General features: G+C 36.6%; 1 protein-coding gene and 1 long non-coding RNA gene across 2 annotated transcripts in view; one reads left to right on the top strand and one right to left on the bottom strand.

The window, feature by feature from the left end:
- LOC113351208 overlaps positions 1-1,019 on the top strand; it is a 2,736-nt gene extending 1,717 nt beyond the window's left edge. The window contains exons 6-8 of the mRNA XM_026595237.1: positions 123-558; positions 809-891; positions 998-1,019. Coding sequence (XP_026451022.1) covers positions 123-558; positions 809-891; positions 998-1,019 — 541 coding nt within the window. The remainder of the gene's footprint in view (positions 1-122; positions 559-808; positions 892-997) is intronic.
- A 997-nt stretch (positions 1,020-2,016) lies between these two features.
- LOC113353415 lies at positions 2,017-3,256 on the bottom strand. The gene is made up of 3 exons (XR_003361275.1): positions 3,190-3,256; positions 2,590-2,662; positions 2,017-2,105 (listed from the first exon to the last, which is right to left on the bottom strand). It is a non-coding gene; the product is annotated as an uncharacterized LOC113353415 (long non-coding RNA).
- Positions 3,257-24,311: the final 21,055 nt, after the last annotated feature.

Raw genomic sequence — 24,311 nt, 5'->3', positions numbered from 1 at the left:
CTCTCCCAATCACTTCTCAAACTATACATTCCAATGGAATACTGTGACAATAACGCTGAATCTTCTTCTTCTTCGGACTCCGAATTTTCTTCTACTTCTTCTTCTGCGATCTCTGATAACAGCTTTTACTCATCAGATGAAGATGCGGTTGCATTGAGCCGAAATAATCTAGCAGTTAGTTTGGGAACTGCCATTACAAGTATGACATGGTCTCATACTCGTATAAAAATACCAAGAAATCGTGAAGCCGGAGATATACTTCTCTGGAATGACTACTTTTCTGACAACCCCACCTACCCAGCTAACATATTTCGTAGGAGATTCAGAATGCGGCGAGAATTGTTCAACCGAATATTGGCAGATGTGGTGTCTAGAAATCCTTATTTTGCTCAAAAAAGAGATGCTTGTGGCATTCTTGGATTATCCCCTCATCAGAAAGTAACTGCAGCAATCCGAATGTTAGCTTATGGATGTGCAGCAGATGCAATAGATGAGTATTTACGCATTGGAGAAACCACCGTTTTAGAAGCAACCCGTCGGTTTTGCAAGACGATTGTGGTATTATATGGGAAAGAATATTTACGCTCACCAACTGCGGGTGATGTTGAACTGTTGCTGAAAGAAAACAAAGACAGGGGATTTCCTGGGATGCTGGGGAGCGTGGATTGTATGCATTGGAAATGGGATAGATGTCCGTCAGCAGAATCAGGAGTATACACCGCGTATAGGTGTGCTTTAGGATCTCCAGCAATTATATTTTGGCGCTAGAAACTAGGACTCTATATTATCTGAATCTTTTTCTTCCAAGATTCTTTCCGCACCTCTTTTGGGTTTTTCTGATCTTAGACTTCACTGCCTCAGTTCATCCTCCTCTGCTGCTCCACCTTCAAGGTAAGATTTCTGTTTGATTCACTTTCTTTTGTTTTTCATTCCCTTTATCTTTTTGCTTAGGTTTTTGATGCTTGTTTTTTTTTCTTTTTTAATTCCTTGTGTCCAGAGAAATCCCCACTTTCCAATAAATCTCTTCAAGAATTTATTAGAGATTTAGGTCAACAAGGGTTCAAATTTCTTTTCCGAACGGCTCTTCATAGGACGTTGAACTCGATTAAAGATGGATTCAGGGGGAAGCTTGGACCTTCAAAAGGTTATCATTACCCTAAGGAAGTTGAGGGCTGGACTTCCAGTTCCTCTACATGATCCTGAAAATCCTTTCTTTTATGAAATTTTGTCTCGCATAGACCCGCAACGAGGAGTAGTTCGGCTGTCCGATACACTACACCATTTCCATGATTTTGTCACAGGCTATACCTGTTAGTAACTGAATTTGTAACGGTTATAACCGTACTAATTAGGCCGTTATTAATAACTGTGATTGTCTTTTGTAACGGTTTTGTCTGTGAAAAAACGCAGATAAAGTCACATCTGATAAGCGTTACAATAACTAATAGCCACAATTGGCCTAATTTTATGATAGCGGCACGTGTCTTATTTGTCACGGTTATCTTAACGGTTTTAACTGTTACTCTCTATTAACCACAATTCAAAGTATGACACGAGTCTTTAAAAGTCACATTTACAGCAACTCTTATAACTGTTACTGAATCTTTGTAACGATTGCTCTGGCGACACATGTCCTTTTTTGCAACCCTTATGGTAACATATGTTATTGTTGCAATAATTTGTAACAGTTACTAAGAGGACACCTGTCTTCCTTTCGTCACGTCTTAAGATGACGCGTGTTGTTTTTTCTTCACAATCTGTGTCACAGTTATAACCGTGACAATTCTTTCTGTTACAATTAAAAAAAAGGGTAGCCCAGAACATTTTCGTGGACCTGGATTCCAGTTTACAGGCCTGTAATGCAATTAAAACTGAACTTGGAACCCGTGCCTGCAATTTCTTATTTTGTATTCTGCAGTTCATGCATTCTCAAAGAAGATTCATACATTCATTAGGAATACAAGTACAACAGAATTGTTCCATTCGTTATGAAATTTAACCCAAAACTATTCAAAGCTAACACACTGAGCTGCCATAAAGCTCCTCAAAGTAATGCAGCCCTTTAATGACGCGTAATTTGTCCAGCATGTGCCTCGCCATCAAGCCTTTAATATTTAAAAACCCAAGCTGATAAAAAAATGGTATTCAACAATCAATGACTGACATGATTACTGATTCAATCATTCAAGAAAGTGAAAACACATTGTTCCGTAAAATTTTATTAAGAGCAGTAATTGTACGCTGTCCTAGTGTTGGTGGCAACTGAAATGACTTGGTACAGGTTTGGCCACTCGACATTACTGGAGAATAAGAGAAATGCTAGTCACTAACTAGGTAGCACCTAATCTAGGCTCCGCGTAATTTTCATCTAAATGTCAATATACAACATATCAAAGTATTTTTGTTCCGGAAGGCTTACTACTCTTCTCAAACACACCAACAATAGAAGGTTCACATCAGATTAGTATCACACCGCCCTGAAGTTATCTATCAGTGAAGTAATCTATTGCCTACATTCCAAAAAAACAGAAATTGACCATCTTGTACCATCTAAAGTAGTGATCAAAGTTATGATACAAAGATTCTTACTTGAGCCAAGTAGTTCACAGATTGCTCGCTGGCGGTGGAGGGCATCCATATTTCCAAATGATCTACCTTATCACTGTTTAAAAGAATGCATTCCATTAGTGAGAAATCATAATCATGCCCGTGAGGCACTCATCATCCATGATATATATTTGTAAAATTCCCATGCCATTGAAATTCCAAACAAATTAGACAGTGCACATACACCATATGGCATTGTTCAGAATGATGAAAAATAAAATAAACAGGACGCTCAGGATCAACAAATAATTATATTGGTGAAATCAAAAATAAATCTACACTAGTTTTTAAACTTCTTTAGGAAGATGGTTGCGAAATAGCTAGGCCAAGAAAATTATTAACATACTCGATCTCTTCCTTATTACTATATTATTCAGCCATACACCTGACTAATACTGTCACTGTGAAGGTTATAATTAGGAACAAGTTCATCAGGAAATGGTGGAAGTTCATAACCATACTCAGACCTATCAAAGCCTCCTCCAGAATCACCACCTTGTAATCAAAAGTAGAATAGAAAACTGGACTAACAAACATAAGCTTGTAATGCAAAAGTATGAATGAATAGCAGATAAAACTTACATCGTGTCAGCCTTCTCCTCTATTATCTTGATAAATGCCTCAACCAAGTCTGCAGACGGACAATTTGTTTCAGTTATCTTGCAATGCTTTTGATTATTATTTCTTTGAATAATTGTAGTGTCTACAAAAAGAAAGTTGGGGTAAAATTAAGTCTACAATGGTGGATCAGCGAAAACCAAATGGTGTTGTTTCTCAGTTCAAAGATAATCGGTAAGTTTAATCAATTACTTGATATATTACAACTGTGACATTTTTTTTGTGCTTTCTTCAGTTTTGGAGTTTAAGAGATGGAGTTAGTGCTTTTCAGATGTTATACTGAGAAACTTCAGGATTAAAAACAACCAATTTATGTTCCTCTATTGCATGCTACCGTTGCAACTTTTTTGGAACAGGTTCTAAAGTATACATGGATAAATCTATTGCGCAGAAGTTAAATACATACTAACACAGACCACACTTATTGGAAATAACAATAAAAATTAAACAGGTAGAGAATCTTAGTTAAAGTACATAGTTGTGTTATCCTGTTGAAATGCTAACCACATAAATCAGAGTTCGACAGACACTTGGTAACAAACGGTTGACTTTAATTTCTGAAACCCTTCTTTGTTAGATTATGCCTTCAACTTGTTAAAATCTACAGGTTTTAGTATAATACCAGTATGTTAGTTTAATGAAGCTAACAACAGGGCAGTTGTAAATCCTCCCTATGCCAGCTCGAGCAAGGGAAGGCAAATACGTCAATGATAGACAGGGGAGTTGTTAATCCTCCCTACCAAGAAAAATAAAAGAAAATACATCTCCTGGCCATTGATAGACAGGACACAAATAGCATACATAATTTCACAGGAGCTAGGCAAAGATATAACCATAAATGTAAGTAGACAAAAATTCTTACTTCTTCGCCAAATATAGTTAACTAATCCATTTGGACCAGCTGCATGCCATAATGGAATACAAAACTTCACAAACATTATTTTCGGTTAATATCAGGTATATCAACTCTCTTCTTTCTCATTACCTGCTCCAAATAAATCAGTTTGGTAAGAAATTTCATTCGTAACAAATTAAACCCAACACATAGGATAACAAAGGCTACTTTTTAATAGAACACAATACCAAATAAGCTCACATTGTAATGAGTACCAGCCAAGACAGGAACATAGCAATGCGATTAAACATGTAGAGTTTAGAGCCCTTTTGTCCAGCCAAATCCAAGTACCTGACAAATTTGGTTGATAAGGCAACAATAAATTGGTGAACATAATCATTGTAAAAGTGAAGCATACAAAGTTAGGTTATTGAATTTACCATATTAAATTGAATAATAGAGTCGCGCATTCTGAAAATAGAACCATCAATATGTATATTTGTCCTTCGCCACGTCAGGTTAGGATTTAATTTCCATGAGTTGGTTATACAACGCAGCACCGACTTTGAGGGACGCCCAAGAATGAGTAGTATGGAGTTGGTTAATCCTACTTTTAAAAGAAAAAGTAAGGGATTAGTAAATACAATTACTCTGCCAAAGATATATATAAATCGGGTGCAAATCAAGCTTACCCTGGAGATGTTTTGAATCAACCATGTGCTTGCAAAAAATAGCACACCTTTTTCCCTCTTCCTTTATCCGGGCTTGGGACCGGCATTGCAATTGCAATGGCGGAGTTAAAAAGGGTGTGATCAACAAAGACAATAACAATAAAGAAACTATATTCCGTAATTAAAATAAGAGCACAAACACTGTCTTTCAGAAAGAAAAAAAGCCGCACAGAACAACTATGCCAAAATGCATTTGCTTCAGAAAAATACATGCACTGTCACACATGTAGCTAAACAAGCAAGAACTAAACCATAAGATATTTGATCCACAAATACAGTTAAGCATGTAACTTAAGGATCTCAGAAAGAGAAATCAGCCACATCATATTCATTTAGGTGATGGATGGTGCCATGCCATTTCTTGTGCTACTCTAGGTACAACATTTAACCTGTTGACCCTTGGCCCAAGGGGAAAATATGTCAACACTTCGGGAGGTTCACTCGAGGATGACTTCATCCCAGCTTGAGGATCAACAACAGGATTTGGTAGAAGACCAGCTGCTTCAGTAGAGTTTTCACCTTTACTCATCTACAACAAATGAGCTAAACTTCCATCAAAAAGGCATTATGAGGTTAAGCAGCTACGATATTAAAATGCTTCTAAGGACAATAGTTTTTACAACATTCTTTCACACACATGACTTACATCAGTATACTCTGAATCTTCTGCAACAGAGGACTCCCAACTGGATTGGTGATTGGCATCACCTGGTTTTTCCATGTATTCCATGGCATACCCGACTGCTTCATTCAAGAGGTTGTCCTCCTGGATAGACCCTTCAATGTACCTTGCCCTGTATCAGTTTGTACTCATTAGAAAAATGGATTTTATAAAAAATAACAAACATCACATAAGCAAGGAAAAATTCATGCTAAGAACTCCTGCATTGCACTTTCAATTGTTAACTCTACTTAATTCTTACATGCTCAGAACTCTGAATAACCGAATATCAACAACATAACAAACACCTAATTGAAATAGCATAACAAACCTAATTAAAAACTTTGAACGAAAATTAAGAACCCTAATTCTTAGACAACAGATCGATCAAAACAAGGATAGAATCACAAATACTCAAACGTCAACTAATAAAAACACTAAAATTGAACCAAAGCGTATAGATATGTAAGAAATAACTTACATTTTTGAGCAAATCGGAGTTAGGGTTCAACGAAATTAGGTCTGTGAATAACGAAAAAATTAGGTTTGAGACGAAGATAAGGTTTTTTTAGAGAGGATTTGAGAAAGATTTGGGTTTTTAGTTTGAAGAATTGACAAAGACGAGAGGTTTTTTTTCTTCTTCTTTACAGGTTTTGAGAGTGACGATAGGATTTGGATCTGAGAAAGTGAAAGGAGTTAGCGATAAGAGAAAAAGAAGAAAGAGAAGAGGATAAGGATGAGGGATAACGAAGTGAAAAGTGAAAGAAAGGTTTAACGGCTGAGATTTGTCCATCAAAAAACATGGACGATTGACATTTTGTTGATGTTCTCATACGGATTGAGGGGGAGTGTGTGAGAAGCATGTGTGTTCTTCCGAGAATTACGTGTTTTATTGACCTGAGTTTCTCGTTCGGATGAACTGCAAACGAAATATATCAGACTTAAACATCACAGGTTAAAAGACTACTACAGTTAGACCTAAGTTTCTCGTTCGGATGAACTGCAGACGAAATATATCAGACTTAAACATCACAGGTTAAAAGACTACTATAGTTAGACCTAAGTTTCTCGTTCGGATGAACTGCAGAAGAAATATATCAGACTTAAATATCACGGGTTAAAAGATTACTACAGTTAGACCTAAGTTTCTCGTTCGGATGAACTGCAGACGAAATATATCAGACTTAAATATCACGGTTAAAAGATTACTACATTTAGACCCAAGTATCGTTCGGATGAACTGCAGACGAAATATATTACACTTAAACATCACGAGTTAAAAGATTACTACAGTTAGACCTAAGTTTCTCGTTCAGATGAACATATCAGACTTAAACATCAAAGGTTAAAAGATTACTACATTTATACTTGAGTTTCTCGTTCGGATGAACTGAAGACGAAGTATATTAGACTTAAACATCACGGGTTAAAAGATTACTACAGTTAGACTTGAGTTTCTCGTTCGGATGAACTGAAGAAGGCTGGAATTAGACTTGAACATCGCCGGTTAAAAGATTACTACAGTTAGGCCTAAGTTTCTCGTTCGGATGAACTGGAGATGAAATATATCAGACTTAAACATCACGGGTTAAAAAATTACTACAGTTAGACCTAAGTTTCTCGTTCGGATGAACTGAAGACGAAGTATATTAGACTTAAACATCACGGGTTAAAAGATTACTACAGTTAGACCTAAGTTTCTCGTTCGGATGAACTGAAGACGAAGTATATTAGACTTAAACATCACGGGTTAAAAGATTACTACAGTTATACTTGAGTTTCTCGTTCAGATGAACTAAAGACAAAATATATCAGACTTAAACATCACGGGTTAAAAGATTACTACAGTTAGACCTAAGTTTCTCGTTCGGATGAATTGGAGACGAAGTATATTAGACTTAAACATCACGGGTTAAAAGATTACTACAGTTAGACCTAAGTTTCTCGTTCGGATGAATTGGAGACGAAGTATATTAGACTTAAACATCACGGGTTAAAATATTACTACAGTTAGACTTGAGTTTCTCGTTCGGATGAACTGAAGACGAAGTATATTAGACTTAAACATCACGGGTTAAAAGATTACTACAGTTAGACCTAAGTTTCTCGTTCGGATGAACATATCAGACTTAAACATCAAAGGTTAAACCTAGTCATCCCATTCGTTGCCAAAGAAAGTCAGTGTAATTTAGGCATGAGATGGTTAGAGATGTCTTAGCGAATATATGTTAATTATAAAGCTGGTGCGACTGCGAATCATGCGTAATTTTTTAAGAAATTATTATTATTATTATTTTTTTTAATCTTATAATAATAATATATATATTTTCAAATCTTATTATAATTATTATTATTATTTTGTTTGCTTTAAATTATGCTTCTTTAATAATAATAATAATAATGATAATAATATTTTTTTAAAGGAAGATTGCACTTTGAGAATTTTACGAAAATTGATCTTTTAAGAAAATTATGTATATATATATATTTTTTCCAAAATTAAAAAAAATATATAAAGTAAGAAAATTGTGCTAAAACGTTTTTAGCCACAGGATTTAGTTGACTATGATTTAACCTACATCTAAAACAAAATCGAAGAAATCCTATTTTTTTCACCATTGTTTTCTTCCCTTCCCTCTTCATTCCCGCTCCATTCTCCCTCCCGATTCTGTCAATGTCACTGAAAGGATTTCAAAATCTTTTGAATCCTGTGATTTCAGTTTCTCACCAATTATTCCCCCCAATTTTCCATCAAAATCTCTATATAATAGGTGTTGAATCTCCTGCTCAAACCACACCATCTCAGCTTCTCCTGTTGTTGCAGATCTCACTTATAAATCATCCATTGTATTTTTCTTTCACTCCTAAAGGTGTTCATACAGATTAGTTAAAAGGTATTCAAACGATTAGGTTTCTTTTATTTTTTAGATTTTGCTATTACAAATTTTAGGGATTACAAGTATTGGGGCAATCTTGACTGAGTTCAAATCTGCCTTCAATTTTTGTTTATACAATATTTTCAAGTATTGGGTTTGTTTTTATTTCTTGTTAGGTTTTGCTGTTTATTCAGACTTCAATTTTTGTTTTGGTATAATAATCATAAACAACACAGGACATACTGAAAAAGTAGAACTGATATCATTGTTTTCTCATTGTTTGTTGCAGATGAACAATGCAGCTGATCTTGTACCTAATCCTGCTGCTGATCCTCAAGATAGCCATGAAGATGATCATGAACCTGTTGCTGCAGGTGGGTTGAGATTAATGGTGACTATTGATGGTGCTGGGAGGGATTATGGTGAAAACTGTGAAAAGTTTGCTACTCTTGTTGGGAAGCTTGTACGAACGCACATCCCTGTTAACATTGAAGATTGGAGATTAGTTCCCCAGTTTTTCAAAGATGAAATATGGAACGGTTTGATGGTAAATTTTAATGGTCTTTGATCTATTCAAGCTATAGTGTTATAGCTTAATCATGTTTCTGATCTTTTCTTACTGTTTATTTCAGCTGAAGTTTACATTTGGCGCGCCATCAAGTCTTGTCCGCCCCAAATTTGAAAATACTTACTCTCAAAAATTTAGGACATTCAAATACAAGTTGAGACAGAAGCTCAAAGGAAAAGATACCACTGAAGATTTATTAGCTGCAATTCCGAGAGGCTACCACCTTCCGTTTTGGCAACAGTTTATTGATAATGAACGTAAACCCGAATCTTCAGCCAAACGAGCTAAGTACAAGGAAAATTGTGAGAATAAAGTAATCAGACACACTCTTGGAAGGCTTTCATATGCCCAAAAAAGTTTCAACCTTGTAAGTATTGTATTCAATAACCGTTCTTCGCAAATTGAATCAAGTTGGTGTTCTGTCATGGAAACTTAAAATGTTTTGTTTTTCCCAAATTTATGCCTACAGCAACTGAAAGATGGAGTCATTATTGATGGGCGCCCTGAAATTTGGATGGAAGGCCACAAAGAAAAAAATGGAGTAGTACATCCTAGCGCGGTTGAAAAATTTGTGAGTATATATGTGTGTTAAGTGGTTTTGCTGATACTATTTATACTCTTAGGTGGTGTTTGTAATAGTTTTCTTGTAATATTTGCAGGAACAAGTGAAGAATGCCCATGAAAATAGAAAGAATCTCGCCAAAGATAGTGACTTATCTGGGATGGACTTTGACAATGATGCAATTACTGATGTGTTTGGACCGGATAAAGGAAAAGGTTATTTCCGTTCCTTCTCTTCGCATCTGACAAAGAGCCATGCCGTAACGTCAACACTTGCAATGACAGTGAATGCTAGTAAAGCAAACTCAAGTGAAGGATCAAAGGAGGACAGTAGGTCGGTCGACAAGATTAATAAGCTATCAAAGGTGAGTTTTATTGTATATTCTCAGATATCAATTAGTAGTTGTTTGATTTATTTCGCTACCCTGGTTAATGATGGTCCATTGGTGATGCACGGGATTTTCATGAGTATGTGTTAAGTCAGCAGACCAACAAAGTACTATATGTTGATGCTTCTAGTCCCACCACTGTTTGCTCTACTTCAAGTGTTGTTGATGCTATGGGTAATCAAGAGAATACCGATGGAAAGAATCAATATGTGAACCTACTCAACAAAAAGAAGAAGGTAGCTGCTAAGGGTTACATTATGCAGGGACTGGAGGGAAGAATGTTTCATGGAGAACCCCTTGCAGCAGACGAGAGGAGAGTGCAGATTGAAACCATCTTGGATGAGACTTGTGCTGTATATGATGCACCGCAGGGGGATGATTACATGACTTTGAAGGACTTTTTAGGTATATCTGGATGGTTAGTATGGCCTTTAAAACGGCTGGAATTTGTGGATGAATGAATATGTTGTGGGTGATGGTATCTTTTTGAGCAGTTTAAGTTACATGCGTAACGATGTGGAGCAAATCACTTTTGGTTTTAGTTCTTGGTTGTTTTGAGAACTTAGTGCAGCTTTCGTTACATGTGTAACTTTTTGGAGCAAGTTACTTTTTGGTATAGTTTTTTGTTTTGTGAACTTAGTGCTGATGTGCAGCTTCTTTTGATAGTAAGTTCTAAAAATACTTGTATTCCTCTTATAATTACTAACAAATATAATGTCTTTTTGTTTCTCAAACTGTTCTTCATGTCCTATTACCATCTAATCTTTGTTACGCTCTTATCATATCATTTCTTTTCTTTCATTTCCTTTTTTATGTCTTTCATTTCAGAGGTTGTATTAAAGAGAAAATGAGTCAAGCCAAGGCCAGGCTTACAAGAGTTACAAGTACTGATGAGACTGCAGTAAACTTCACAACCAAAGACTGCAGAAAAAAGACTCCAAAACAACCCAAAAGTGAAAACAAAACATTGCCTACGAATTACAGACCAAACAAAAGTAACCGCAAGCTTTTCCAGGGTTCTAAACAGTGCTGTAGGGATGGTGCAAAAGATTTGAAGACCTCAATACACTTGACAAACAAAGGCAAAAAGACATTTCCAAAACTGCAAGATACTACAGAGTAATACACAAAGTTGAAAACTCATACATAGATTAGGCACTTGAGAACTCCTCCTGCAGAACACCAAAACTGCAGACAACAAAAATCTGATTTTTTTTTATAGAAGTTTATGTAGTTCCTGTACATAGACAAGGCAGTTCACATACACCAAACAAAGTCTAATAAAAACTCATACATTTAAGCTCCTAAATTCATCAAAGTACGATTAAAGTATATTACAACGACTGCAAATTTTGAAAATTAGTCAAAGGACGTAACAAAGGGCGTAAATTAGGTTCATCTAACAATAGTTGTTGAAAACTGCCAACTTCGGGTTTCTCCAAATTATCAATTCCCCGCATCATCTTCTGGGGTGAAACAACCCACCAATCAGCATTTTTTGAATCTTTGGAGTAGAACACTCCACTTGCCTCTTCAGCGAGAATTGCAGGCTCGTCCCTCATATTATCGGAATCCCTCATTCTCTTCAGATTCACGAAAACCAAATCCGAGTCCGGACAAATTTTGCTTCCACTTCCAGCTTTCACCCAGTCACAGTAAAACACAACTTCAGTAAATTGACCATAGTCCAACTCTAAAATTTGATTAACAACCCCATACCACTTGGTCAATACAGTTTTGGGATTTTTATCGCCTTTCTTGCTCCTAAATGTGGTGTTTGCTGTCATGCAAACACCACTGTCTTGACAACCAACTATTTCTTCATGATACCTGGGAGAGAAAACAAACCCATTCACACGGTACATAACAAACTCTTTCGCATCAACATGACCTCTTACATATCGCCACAACAATGTATCCGTTTTATTTTCTCTTAACAACTATGCAACCAAAAAGAGACACAAGTAGTAAATGTTTCATCAGTTCACCATAATAAACTAGATAAATAGACTACCTAAATAGAAAGTTGGATGCAAAAAAAGTTAGTAGAACTGATGCTTTTAGCTAAATAGAAAGCTGTATGCAAGTCTAAACCAAAAGCTGTATAGTTTCATCAGTTCAAAGCTAACCATCAGTCCAAGCCTAACCATCAGTTCATCAGTACAAGTATATTACTTTTCTAATTACGTTCATTTGATCATAATAAACTAGCTAAATAGAAAGCTGTATGCAAAGAGAGCGCGGTAGCAAAAACAGATCAAAAACGTATTATTCAGGATTCATGATAGTTCCATGTACCCATTAGTCAGTTTTTATGCATCCCAGCCAAAAAAATGTATATTTTCAGGTCGAAGATGTAATTCAGTACCTTTTCATACAACCACTCGATGAACTCTGTTTGTTTTTCAACTTCGTCGTCCGGAACCTCCTTTCCAGCATCTCGTGAAATCAACAAAAGGTTTTCACAATAGTAGCTACATAAAGCAAAATCAGATTTGTAAGATAAGCAAAATCATCATTGCTTATGAATGAGTTAAAATTCACCATGTGTATAATTGAAAGACTAAAGATATTTATACGAAAATACCTATAATAATCAGCAAGACCATCTGGATTACATCGAAAAAGCACCCACCTCCGTATCTGTATAAATTGCATGGAAGAGAGCATTACTGTCGTTCCTTTTTTACCCATAGGACCTACATCACTATACTCTGACTCTTCTCCGAGAAAGGCCTCCCAACTGGCTTGGTGATTGCCATCGCGTGGCTTTGACTTGTACTCCATGGCATACGTGACTGCTTCATTTACGAGGTTGTTCTCCTTAATAGACCCTTCAATGTATCTTTTGTTATTGGGAATGTTTTTGAACTCCTTCATTGCCCTGTATCAGTTTGTACATTGCAATTTCATTACAAAATATAGGCCGAATCCAGAAAAACAACATCTTATAAGCAAAACATAAACTCACCTTTCAAAGGGGTACATCCACCGATATCTAACGGGTCCACAGACCAATGCTTCATCAGCCAAATGAAGCATGAGGTGAACACTTATATCGAAAAATAAAGCTGGAAAATACTTTTCCAACACACACATTGCCTCGTGAACCATGAATTTAGCCTCTTGCAGTCCACTTTTTCTTAGGACTTTGGAGCAAAGCAATCTGAAATACAAACTGACCTGGTGAAGTGCGCGACGCAGTTCAGGGTGCTTTGGAAAAGCATGCTGAAGACAAACAGGTAGCAAATACTCCATAATGACATGATAGTCATGGGATTTGAAGTTACTGAAACTTGAATTCTTTGTATTAACATTGTTGCTCAGGTTCGACGCAAAACCAGAAGGGAATTTGAGGTCTTTAAGAATCTTGCAAAATGATTCCTTCTCAGCTTTGCTTAAGACAAATATTGGTTTTCCAGAAACTGTGCTCCCAGGTTTACTGGTAATCCACTGTCCACAATGCAAGCCAAGATTATTCAATTCATCCCTTGCATTCCACGATTTCATAGACTTATTACCAATATCAAAGATCGTCTCAAGTATATGCTCCATTACATTCTTCTCAGTGTGCATTACATCTACACAATGACGGAAATACAGAATACGATAGGTCTTCAGTTCCCAAAAGATGGACTCCTTATAGAATGCACCGATAAGTTCTTCGTCAACACCATCGCCATAAGGATCATCATCGGCATCGGGATCATATCTCTTTCTTTTCGGCGCCTTGCTTCTTACTACCAATTTACCAGGTTTGTAAGTCACATTTGCTATTTTCTCCAACGACTTCTTTCCTGACAGTCGCTTTGGAGCATTTTTAGTTTCATTAGTTTATAATCCCAAGTTCTCTCCCTTACTTAAAGGATGATTACCCCTGAGGTATATCCGATAATTAGGGTAAACATTCTTTCTTGCGTATAACAGATACGCACTTCGAGTCTTGTCTGTACAATGTACACATGCGAAATAGCCGTGCGTGGTACATCCAGACATATTACCTTGTGCTGGCAAGTCATGAATACCAAACATTAAAGTAGCCCTAAGCTGAAACGATTCTTCTTTGGGTGTATCAAAAGCTGATATCCCATTCTCAAAAAGATCTTTCAGCTCGTCTACTAGCACACGGAGACATACACCAATATCTTGCCTCGGTGCCTTAGGCCCAAGAATCAACATCATCATGATTTGGAACTCAGGTTTCATGCACAAGGAAGGAGGAAGATTGTACACATCCACTATCACAGGCCAACAACTATAATTCAGAGACTGCATACCATGAGGATTAAATCCATCAGTTGCAATTCCAAGCCAAACATTTCTGCCCTCATTTGTGAACTCAAGAAACTTCTTCTTCACTAAATCCCATTGAGATGAATCAACCGAATGACGCATATAATCTGTAGAAACTTTTGCTCGATCGTGCCATGTCATTGCACGTGCTATCCAAGGTACCATATATAATCTCTTGAGCCTTGGCCCAAGGGGAAAATATCTCAATACCTTGGAAGGCTCGTTCGATGAAAGCTCTTCCCCAAATTTATCAACCTTAACCTTATATCTTGGTGCGAGGCATTCCGGGCAGCTTGTCAAATCTTCATTCTCTTTGTAATACAAAATACAATGATTCTCACACATATGAATCGACTTTTCTTTCATCCCCAGATCTTTGAGCATCGACTTCATCGCTGTGTATTTTACTGGAAAATTGTTTCCTTTGGGAAACCAACCCTTTATCACACCCAACAAACTATTTACACAGTTAGCTGAAATCTTATATGTTTTCTTCACATTGTGCAGCTCCACAATTGCAGCTAGGATGCTAGTATTACAACCAGGATACAAATTGTCTTCAGACAACTGTTTGTACCTGTAATATCGCTTCCCCAAATCTGGTTCAGGAACAAATTCTTCAGTTTCAACTTCTTCATTACCACTAACACCATCACCCCGATCAAAAACTCCATAAGCAGCATCGACAAAGGAACCCAAATCTTCTAGTACACCTTCTCTAGCTTGCTCATCATTCATTTCAGTTGGTATAAAATTACCACTTGGACGTCTTATCGTACTATCACCCTCTTTTTCTCCATGAAAGAACCAAACAACATAACTCCTATCAATACCCTTCTCAGAAAGATGTTTCCTCACTTCCCACATTTCCAAACGTTTCCCATTTTGACACTTAGAGCATGGGCAAGAACATGTTGTGTCCGAATTACCATATGTAGCTGCATAATTCATAAAAAATTTAACCCCATCTCTATATGTTTTGCTAAATATGTCTGGTTCATTCATCCAAGCTTTATTCACAACAGCCGACATTCTAAAAATATGTCTTAAATCTCAAGCTTTTAAATAACTTCCTTCTTTCAATGAACAAGTCATGTATTCTTCAGTTTCATATAGCCTGGCAAATTCAAAAAATATCGAAAGTTAATTGCCATGTTTCTAATTTAGTAATACTAAAAAGGGAAACAGACAACTCTGATTATGGTTTGGATCAGAATTCTCCAAGATGAATCAAACCCATGTCTCAAGCGATTGTTTGGCATTTTCTATACTTACTGAAAGTTCAAAACAAACAACTTTGGGATCAAACACTAAACCTACTGATATTAATAAAAATTGAAGGAAACAACTTTGGATTCTGTAACACAGTTCATCAAACACTTAACCTACTAAAAATTATACATCATCTTAGATTGAGTACGGGGATTCATATGAGCTTCCAACTAGGATAATGGAATACAAATACTAGATACGGTAGGATTAGGGATTACAAACAATGATTACTCTTTCACCCAATTTCATATAACAAAACAAATTATCAATTCATTCCTAAGAAATTTGGAACTCATAATCACTTACCTTGCCGAAGAAATGGAAGAATCAACGAAATTTATCTTCACCAGAATCAAATCTCAGCCATCTTCTTCATCTTCATCGTTCACAATTTAGGTTAAATCAATCGACATGAATACCAGAATGTATAACCTAGCTAAAATTGATCGGGTTTAGATTAAAATTCAGATGTTTTTTTGGTGAAGGACTAACTTTCAGAAAATTTTACCCTCTCAGAGGGTTTCAATGGCGGCACGAACGAAGAACAAAGGAGGAAGAGTTCTCTTATTTTGTATTTGTCTGGACAAAATTCGATACAAAAGGGATTACATTTGTTCAAGTCAACATTCTGCTAAGTCATGGACTGTTGACTTAGTCTTGATGCCTTTTTTCTAATATTAAGAAAATGAAAAAAAAATGATTTGTAAAAATTAAATACAACTGTTAGTTTGTGAAAATGTTGGGAAAATTGTGACAAGAAAATTTCTAAGAGTGATAAATTTGGGGCTGTTTTAAATGTGTTGAAAATTTTGCGTGGAATCATCATTTCTGATTATAATTGTTATTGTTTAGATAATTATCAACAAATATTATTGTGACTAATAAAAGTCCTAAGTATTATCACAATACAAAATTTAATAACAGTTATAACTGTTGCAGGACTTATCACAGGTGTATCTGTGACTAAAAAATTACCTGTGACAGGTTGCACTGTTACAAAATCCTGGTTTTGGTGTAGTGATTATCGCCTACTTAATGAATTCGTGGCTCGCTCACGAGGTCCTGGTTAATCTACCGTACCCGGGAAAGTAATGAGTATGATCCTATGAAGTATTCTGCTGATTCTTTGTTGAAGAACTATTACTCATGAGTTCTAAGCGTGATGGTCAAGAGTGGGGTATTCGCTTCAACTTGACAGGTATTCCCGAAAAGGATACACTTTTATTGTCTAACCTTGATCCTAAATGGAATAAGTCAAATTGTCTTCTTCTCCACTATAACGACGAGGCTTAGATGATGTTCCCATTGATACTCGAAGGTCATTGGGTCTGGCAAAGAAATGCTGATCATATTGTTCGCCAAGGTTCTCTGGAAGATCACCGATATCTCGCTCCCTACTAGCCATTGATTCTTAACTTTCCTGAGAAACCTACGAATGTAATTTATTTTTCCTTCGCTTCGTTGTTTCACTCTTCTTCGTTATGTTACTTATTTTGTATTTCATTATGTTACTCCTCATGCTGACGTGACGAAATCTCGAACTTCTCGTGATCGATAGTCTTTGTCATCACATCACCCAAATAAGATAATGAACAGGGTCAAGGAGAGGAGTCAAAATAATAATAATTTTATGTTCTTTACCTATTTTGGTTGAGGAGTCTCCAGAAAGCGCTTGCGAGAAGTTCGAGATTTCGTCACGCTAGCAGAAGGAGTAACATACTGCAAGAACAAAATAAGTAACATAACGAAGAAGAGTAAAACAACGAAGCTAGGGAAAAAGGTGATTACAATCGAATGTTTCTCAGGCTAGTTAAGAAGCCATTTCCCGTAGGGAGTGAGATCTCGGTAATTTTCCATAGGACCTTGGCGAACAGTATGATCAATATTTCTTTCCTAGACCGAAAGACCTTCGAGTATCAATGGGAACATCATCAAAGCCTCGTCGTTGGAGTGGAGAACAAGAAAATTCAACTTATTCCCTTTAGGATCAACGTCAGACAATACAAGTTTATCCTTGTAGAGAATACTTGTCCAGGTGAAGCGAATACCCTACTCTTGACCATCACGCTTTAGAACTGGCGAGTAATAGTTCTTTAAGAAGGAATCGGCAGAATACTTTGCAGGATCATACTCATTAGCTTTTTCGAGTACGGTAGGATGACCAGGAACTTCACGTATTCATTAAGTAGGCGAATGACATTACCGGACAACTGAAATACTCCTCACTGCAGGTCTATGCGAGTCAAAACTTTGTAAAAGATGGGATTGTCCTGATCATATAGAGGAATAGGAAGTCCAGCCTTCAGCTTCCCTAGGGAAATGATAACCATGCTGGAGGTCCAAGCTTCCTTCTGAATCCATCAATAATCAAGTTCAACGTCCTTTGAAGAGCCATTCGGAACAGAAAGTTTGAACCCTTGTTGACTTAAATCTCTAATAAAGTCTTAAAGAGATTTATGGGAAATTGAGGATTTATTTGGAGCCATGGAACTGAAAAAGAAGAAAACCAAGCATCAGAAGCCTAAGCAAAGAGAGAAAAGGAATGGGAAAAAAAGAGTGAATCAAACAAAAATCTTACCTTGAAAGTGGAGCGGCAGAGGAGGATGAACTGAGGCAGTGAAGTTTAAGATCGGAAAAACCCAAAAGAGTTGCATAAAGCCTTTTGGAAGAAGAAGAGTCAAAGAAAAAAGAGTCAATGAGAAATTTATTCTCTTAAGACGATATATGTATATCATCTATGACAAGCTAAAATAGGTAACATGTTAAAAGGGGAAGGTTATTAAGGACGTGTTGGTTAGGAATCACATGTGGAAACGGTTACGCAAGAAATCTAGGCACGTGGTGACGGTTACGAAATAACAGAACTTTCTTTCCATCCTGCCCTCGTTTGGATGATAAGAGGAGTAAAAATATGTGGGTAAAAATATCTCCACCACGTGGACGAATCTGAGAGCTCAAACACCAGTGAGAAGTATTCAAGGTGTTGCATTAACGTGATACTGGGAATCATTTTTTCCGCTTTCTAGATATCCACTCAATTGATGAGCGATGATAACACGAGTAAAGCTTTGATAAAGGATAGACAGTTGGGATCAAGTGGGTAGTTGAGCATTTAATGAGCGAGATATGAATAGGCAAAATCAGAAGCGAAGATAATCATGAAAACGACGAAGTACGAATAAATGACGAGAAAAAGGGGAACATTGACGAAGATAACTTATCAGGTATCTGTTTTGGCACTTATGTTTTAGAATATTGAGTTATTTTGGTTGTTGTTTGTCAGAACTCAGAAAACGGTACCATCTTTTTAAAGAAAAAAAGTTTATTTTGTTCTGGTTCAAAAATGTTATCCAAATACGACGTTATGATTATGCCATTCGTCAGCGAATAGAACTGCCAACAAGATGATGGGTCAAATAAATCTAAAAAATTTAACTTAAAATCATTCAGAAATGGGGATTTCTTTTGTTGGGCTCTGCTTGATGGTACCATATAGATTCTCATGTGTTATTTTGTCTCAGTTCTTATTGGGGGTGAGCATGGACCGGTTTTCACCTCATCCGCATCCAATCCAATGCACTACGGATTCTAAATTTGGCATCCACATCAACTCCAGATCCAACGAATTTGTATCTGATGGATGGACGGATTGGATGTAGATAATCCAATGGATTTGTTTTAGTTGAAATTTATAGTAAAGGAAATAAAGCTAACACAAGTAACCAGCCGCGGATCTAGAAACTAAACTTAGGGGAAGTAAATTTTCATAAGGGGTAGCAAAAAAGCAAGATTAGGCTTGGGGGAGATTTTAACTTGGAAATTTAGGCTTGGAAGCCCAATATGGAGGAGTAGCAAGTCAACATCCTTGTTTCTAGTTGGATCCGCCACTGCAAGTAACTCCTTATAAAATCTACATATTTTATATATACATACAAATATAAAAATTCCATGTACAACATCCCAATCAAACACCTTAAAAATTCCTAAATGATTCATAGGTATTTTCTAGAACTATATAAATGCCTTTAATTTAACGGATGTGGATGTCCAACGGATTTTCAAGGTTACATCCGGGCCCGATCCGTAATCTGTTGGATTTCAAAAATTACATCCACATCCAATCCATTGACGAACGGTCCGGGCTTCCATCCGCAAAAGAACGGTTGGTTCCGGTTTAATCCGCTGATTATGGATAAAGTGTTCACCCCTGGTTCTTATGTTAAAACAACAACAATAGGCAACAGCTTCTCTAAATTTTCACTCTATTAATATCGTTATAATTTTTAATAGTATTAATAATGTATAATAATGATTATGCTATATTCATAGCCCTCTCTCATAATCATTGAAATCTAAAACCTAACCCCAATGCCACCGTAACCATGTAATGATATCAATTTACTCCAACATCCGAATTATTTATATCAATATAGTTCATTGATGGGATTTCAAGTTGTTGTAGTAGAAAGTTCGTTGAGACTTGTAAAATTTTTTTTTTTTAGATTTAATGAAATTTAAAAACAAACAAAACTTAATTCAAGATTATTAGGAATAACCAAGACACTTCCACTATCACGCATGAATAAATTATGGAAAATAATCCAAAACTCTAATTATCTTTTAAGTCCCTTATTTCTTAATTCACAACTAATCAAACATATTCTCAAATATTAGTTGTATTCCCCAAGCATAGACTATCAATTGATTAAACAAAGTATTATCTATCAAATTGAATGACAAGTAATTAAGAAAATTATGTAAACATTTAAAAACTCTGCAAGAGCAGTGATTGAGTAAATTATAATTCAAATTAGAGAGAATGAAATAGTTACCCATCATTCATGCGTGAATAGCTTCCTCATTGCCTTGGTTGTGGGAGAATTATCTCATTATCATGTTGGAAACACACTCAAAATTCATTATTATTGCTCAAAGGGTGTTTACAAAGATGAAATGGAGAAAAACTATTAAAAACCGGGTTTGCAACAGTTATAAGTGTTACAACTGAAAAGAATGATAGAACAGTACTGTCTCTGTTTCTCGACCCTCAACTGTGTGTCGTTTCCACTGTTGAGAAACGACTGTCTTGGATGGTCTGTTCTTCGTGTTCTTCAGATGAGCAGCAGCAGAAAAATATTTCTGGAACTTGATTTTCTCGACTCTGTGATGCTCTATAATCTCCCAAAACTCTCTGTAACCATCTATGACTCCTCAGGATCTTTTTTATACCCAGTAGCACCATCGAATCTCGTAGTTACTCAAGAATAATCCTCTTTTACTCCCCTGTGAAATATTTCCTTCTTTTTTTTCTGCACGCATCTGCTGGTGATTCTCATGCATCAAAAACTTTTCAAACACGTGCCATACACTTCCTAGAATGAGTAGAACTCTTGCAGGGAATAAATATCCACGTAACTTCCACAAAACAACCCGAGAAAATCCCGAGAATGTTGTCTTCTCTGTTTTGAATAATGACCGAGAATATGAAGATTTTGGTTCCTTGTTTTAGCTCTCATACACGTCAATTGTTTCCCATTCTTTCCAAACTTGATTGATTCAAATCCTGCGAAAATTATCTTCTCCCAATTGCCAGAAATACCACCAACCAACCCCGAGTATCTCTCTTCCCTGTTTAATTCAAAACCCGATTACTCAACCCAGATTTCTCGAATCCAACGAACATACCTTCTCTGTATATGCCTTAGAAGTTAATTCAAATTAAAAATAGCGATTGAATCTCTTCAGAAATGGCCCAAAACTCGAACCCTAATCTGGTAATAAACGGTGCACTTTCCCGCCAAATTCATTTTTGAAATGTTGAAGATGAACTGCCCCTTATCCACGACAGGGGTGCGAATAGCAGGTGGCGCTCTGGGGGTGCAAATTGCAGGTAGTGTGCCCCTTATTAATTGGGTGCTGAGGATGAATTTGGGCTGTGCATAACCCTGGGTGCCCCTTAGCCAAATCTGGGGTTCATATAGCAAATGTCCTCCGGGGTCCAAATAGCACTTTTTGATCAACTTTTCCCACACAAGTGTATTTCTCCAAAAACACCTACACAAACATAAAAACACCATAATAAGTACAAAAACGAGTACTAACAATACAAAACATTGAGGACAAATTAGACACAAAAATGTGTCTTTCATTCATTTAACAAATTGATCTTGCAAGGAGTTCTCTGCCAACGAATATATGCGATCAAGATGATAAATAATTCGTTCTTTCCAAGCTCAATAAGAAAATGTGACCTTTATATAGTTATAGACTGTAAAGGGAAAAGAAAAAATTAATAACATGAGCCTGCTATTATAAGTTCATGCCAAGTAAATATTTCGTGATTGGTTTTACAATTGCTTTGAGTAGTGAAATTAGTGTGATTTTTTTTAGACAACCGAAGCAAATTTATTTAATCGGTACGAGTTACACTAGTCAAGGCCTCTGAAGGCCCCGGCGTTCATTTACAGGAATTACATGCAACCAGCTACGACAGCAGTGGATTCATTTTTCGATGGTGGCTGTTGGCCCGCCTGCGGTACGAAGTCAGCTCCTCTCTGCTTTGCCAGGGAATTTCCAATAAATTTATGTTCTGCTTTGAAAGAGTAGTGAGTAGCTTGCAATAGATGTTACGTTTTGGGTCTCAAGACCCACTCTTGAAATGTAAGATATCGAGTCATGTGGTTGTGAAAGTCCACTACGTACCATCTATAATTTTTCCCATTATTTTGAGTAACTGATGATAAACATTTGCCATTTTCTGTCACGCATAAGTAAATAATTTATATCTATTACGGTCGTATACCAATATCCGTGTTTTTACTATCTAAACTTGTTCTCCACACTTGACATATCTCAAACCAATGAGGCTTGTAGGTCATCTGGAAAAAACATCTAGGCTTGTGTTAAGTATTTCCTTTGGAAAGCTTTAGTTGGTTGTTTACCAGTTAAACCAGTTGCAGGGAGGTTTAATCATACGGAAAAAACTTGTTCCTTATGTCAATCCTTGGATCTAGAAACTGTAGATCATCTGTTTACTAATTGTGTCTTTGTTGAGGTTGTCTGGCGAGATATCTCTTTATCCCTTTTTATTATCAGGCTCATAATCTTTCTTTTGTTGACTGGTGTATCAGCTGGTTGCATGATATCGGGATAAAATTGCTTATATGTTATGGTTTATTTGGAAGTATCGATGTCAAGTGGTTTTCCAAAAGATTAAACCTAATCATCTTACTCTTATTAATTCCATACCTAGAGATCTCCATTCTTTTCAATATAAATCACAAACATTGAATCCAGTTATCTCTAAGGTTGCTCAGTGTGAATGTTTGCATCCTGGGAAATGTTTTTCAACAGATTATGTTCCTGTTATGTCTAATGATAATACAGTTCTTATGTTCTTTGATGCAGCTTTCAATTCTCATAGAAAACAGTTTGCCTATGGTCTGGTACAACTTGATAATTTTGGAAATATAGCTGAATTTGCAGGAGGATCAAGATGGTGTTCCAGCTCATTTGAGGCAGAGTCCAGAGCGTCTAGAGCAGCCGCAGAATGGTCTCGACAACTCGAACATCACTCGGTAAACTTCTAAAATGGCAACCAAGATGTGATTAAGGCTATCAAGAAGAACGATTTTGCTGTTGACTGGAGAGCGCAACAATTTTTGCTTGAAACTCAACGTCTCTGTCATTTTTTTGCTTGTTCTTTTTTCTCTTATATAAATCGAAAATGTAATGTATTAGCAGATAGGTTAGCCAAGTCCTTGCTTAGGAGCAGTTCAATGTCTCTTAGTTCTGTCACCATGCATCATGTTCATAAGAAAGCATGAATCACTAAGCTATGCAACATAAATAATACAAACCATGTAACCGTTTCCCAGTGTAAATATATGCTTGTTTATCAAATAATAATAATAATAACCATGTAACGGGCCCCTAGCTCATATGATCATCCCCGTTCCCCACAGGTTCGAGTCCCCAATGACGTAATATTGTAAAAATTAACATGGAAGGTAGTGTTAGTTTGCCCCTTCCCGTCGTTTCGGCTTCCTTGGCTAGGTTACCCATGAGGCTCGCTGGTAGATTAGCACAACAACCTGTTCAATTAATGTAATAGTATGTCGTTGGAGCTTAGCTTGTTAGGCTTCCAACTAGTTTCATGTAAAAATATCCATCCAATAATAATAATAATAATAATAAGAACGGGCATCTAGCTCAGCTGGTCATCCTCGTTCCCCAAAGTTTCATGCGTTCCAGGAGGTCCCAGGTTCGAGCCCCCAATGGCGTAATATAGCAGAAATTAACATTAAAGGTAGAGTTAGTTTGCCCCCCTTGTGACACAATCTCAGTCACCATTTCTGGCCGCAAATGTTATAATACACTGAAAAATAAAAAAAAATAATTAACGACTAAATAAACTTATAGGGGACTACATTTTTTTTCATTCTTGGTCAAGTATTATGAACCAAGTGAAATGCTCACAAACCGGAGCCGGTAGAGCCGCCCAATGAATTCAATCAATCTTACTCGGGTGGTTTTTTGTAATATTTTCGCAGTTTTCTCCAACATTCCATATTTCTCATTAACTTTAAAGAAAATCTTTACCATCTTTTACAAATGTGTATCCTTTTTTTTTCTTTTTGATGGTAAAGATTTTGGTGCTAGCGAGTTTCGAACTTAGATCACTGGTGTCATCACCCAATGACTTTACCACTGTACTACAGTGCCACCGGCAGTTATCCAAATCTAAACTTTGGATTATGCCATTGATACTTAACCAATAGCATAGTCAATATCACATGGCTCAGTAGATCGGTTGCTAAATGAACAGAACTACCAACAGTCTGAGCCAAGCAAATCTCAAATATTTAACGAGTATACAACCCAGTCAGAAATGGGGGTGG

This window comes from Papaver somniferum, chromosome 2 (genome assembly GCF_003573695.1).
Source record: "Papaver somniferum cultivar HN1 chromosome 2, ASM357369v1, whole genome shotgun sequence".
Classification (NCBI taxonomy): Eukaryota; Viridiplantae; Streptophyta; class Magnoliopsida; order Ranunculales; family Papaveraceae; genus Papaver; species Papaver somniferum.
The sequence above is the reverse complement of the archived record's forward strand: the minus strand, read 5'-3'. Positions and strand labels throughout refer to the sequence as shown.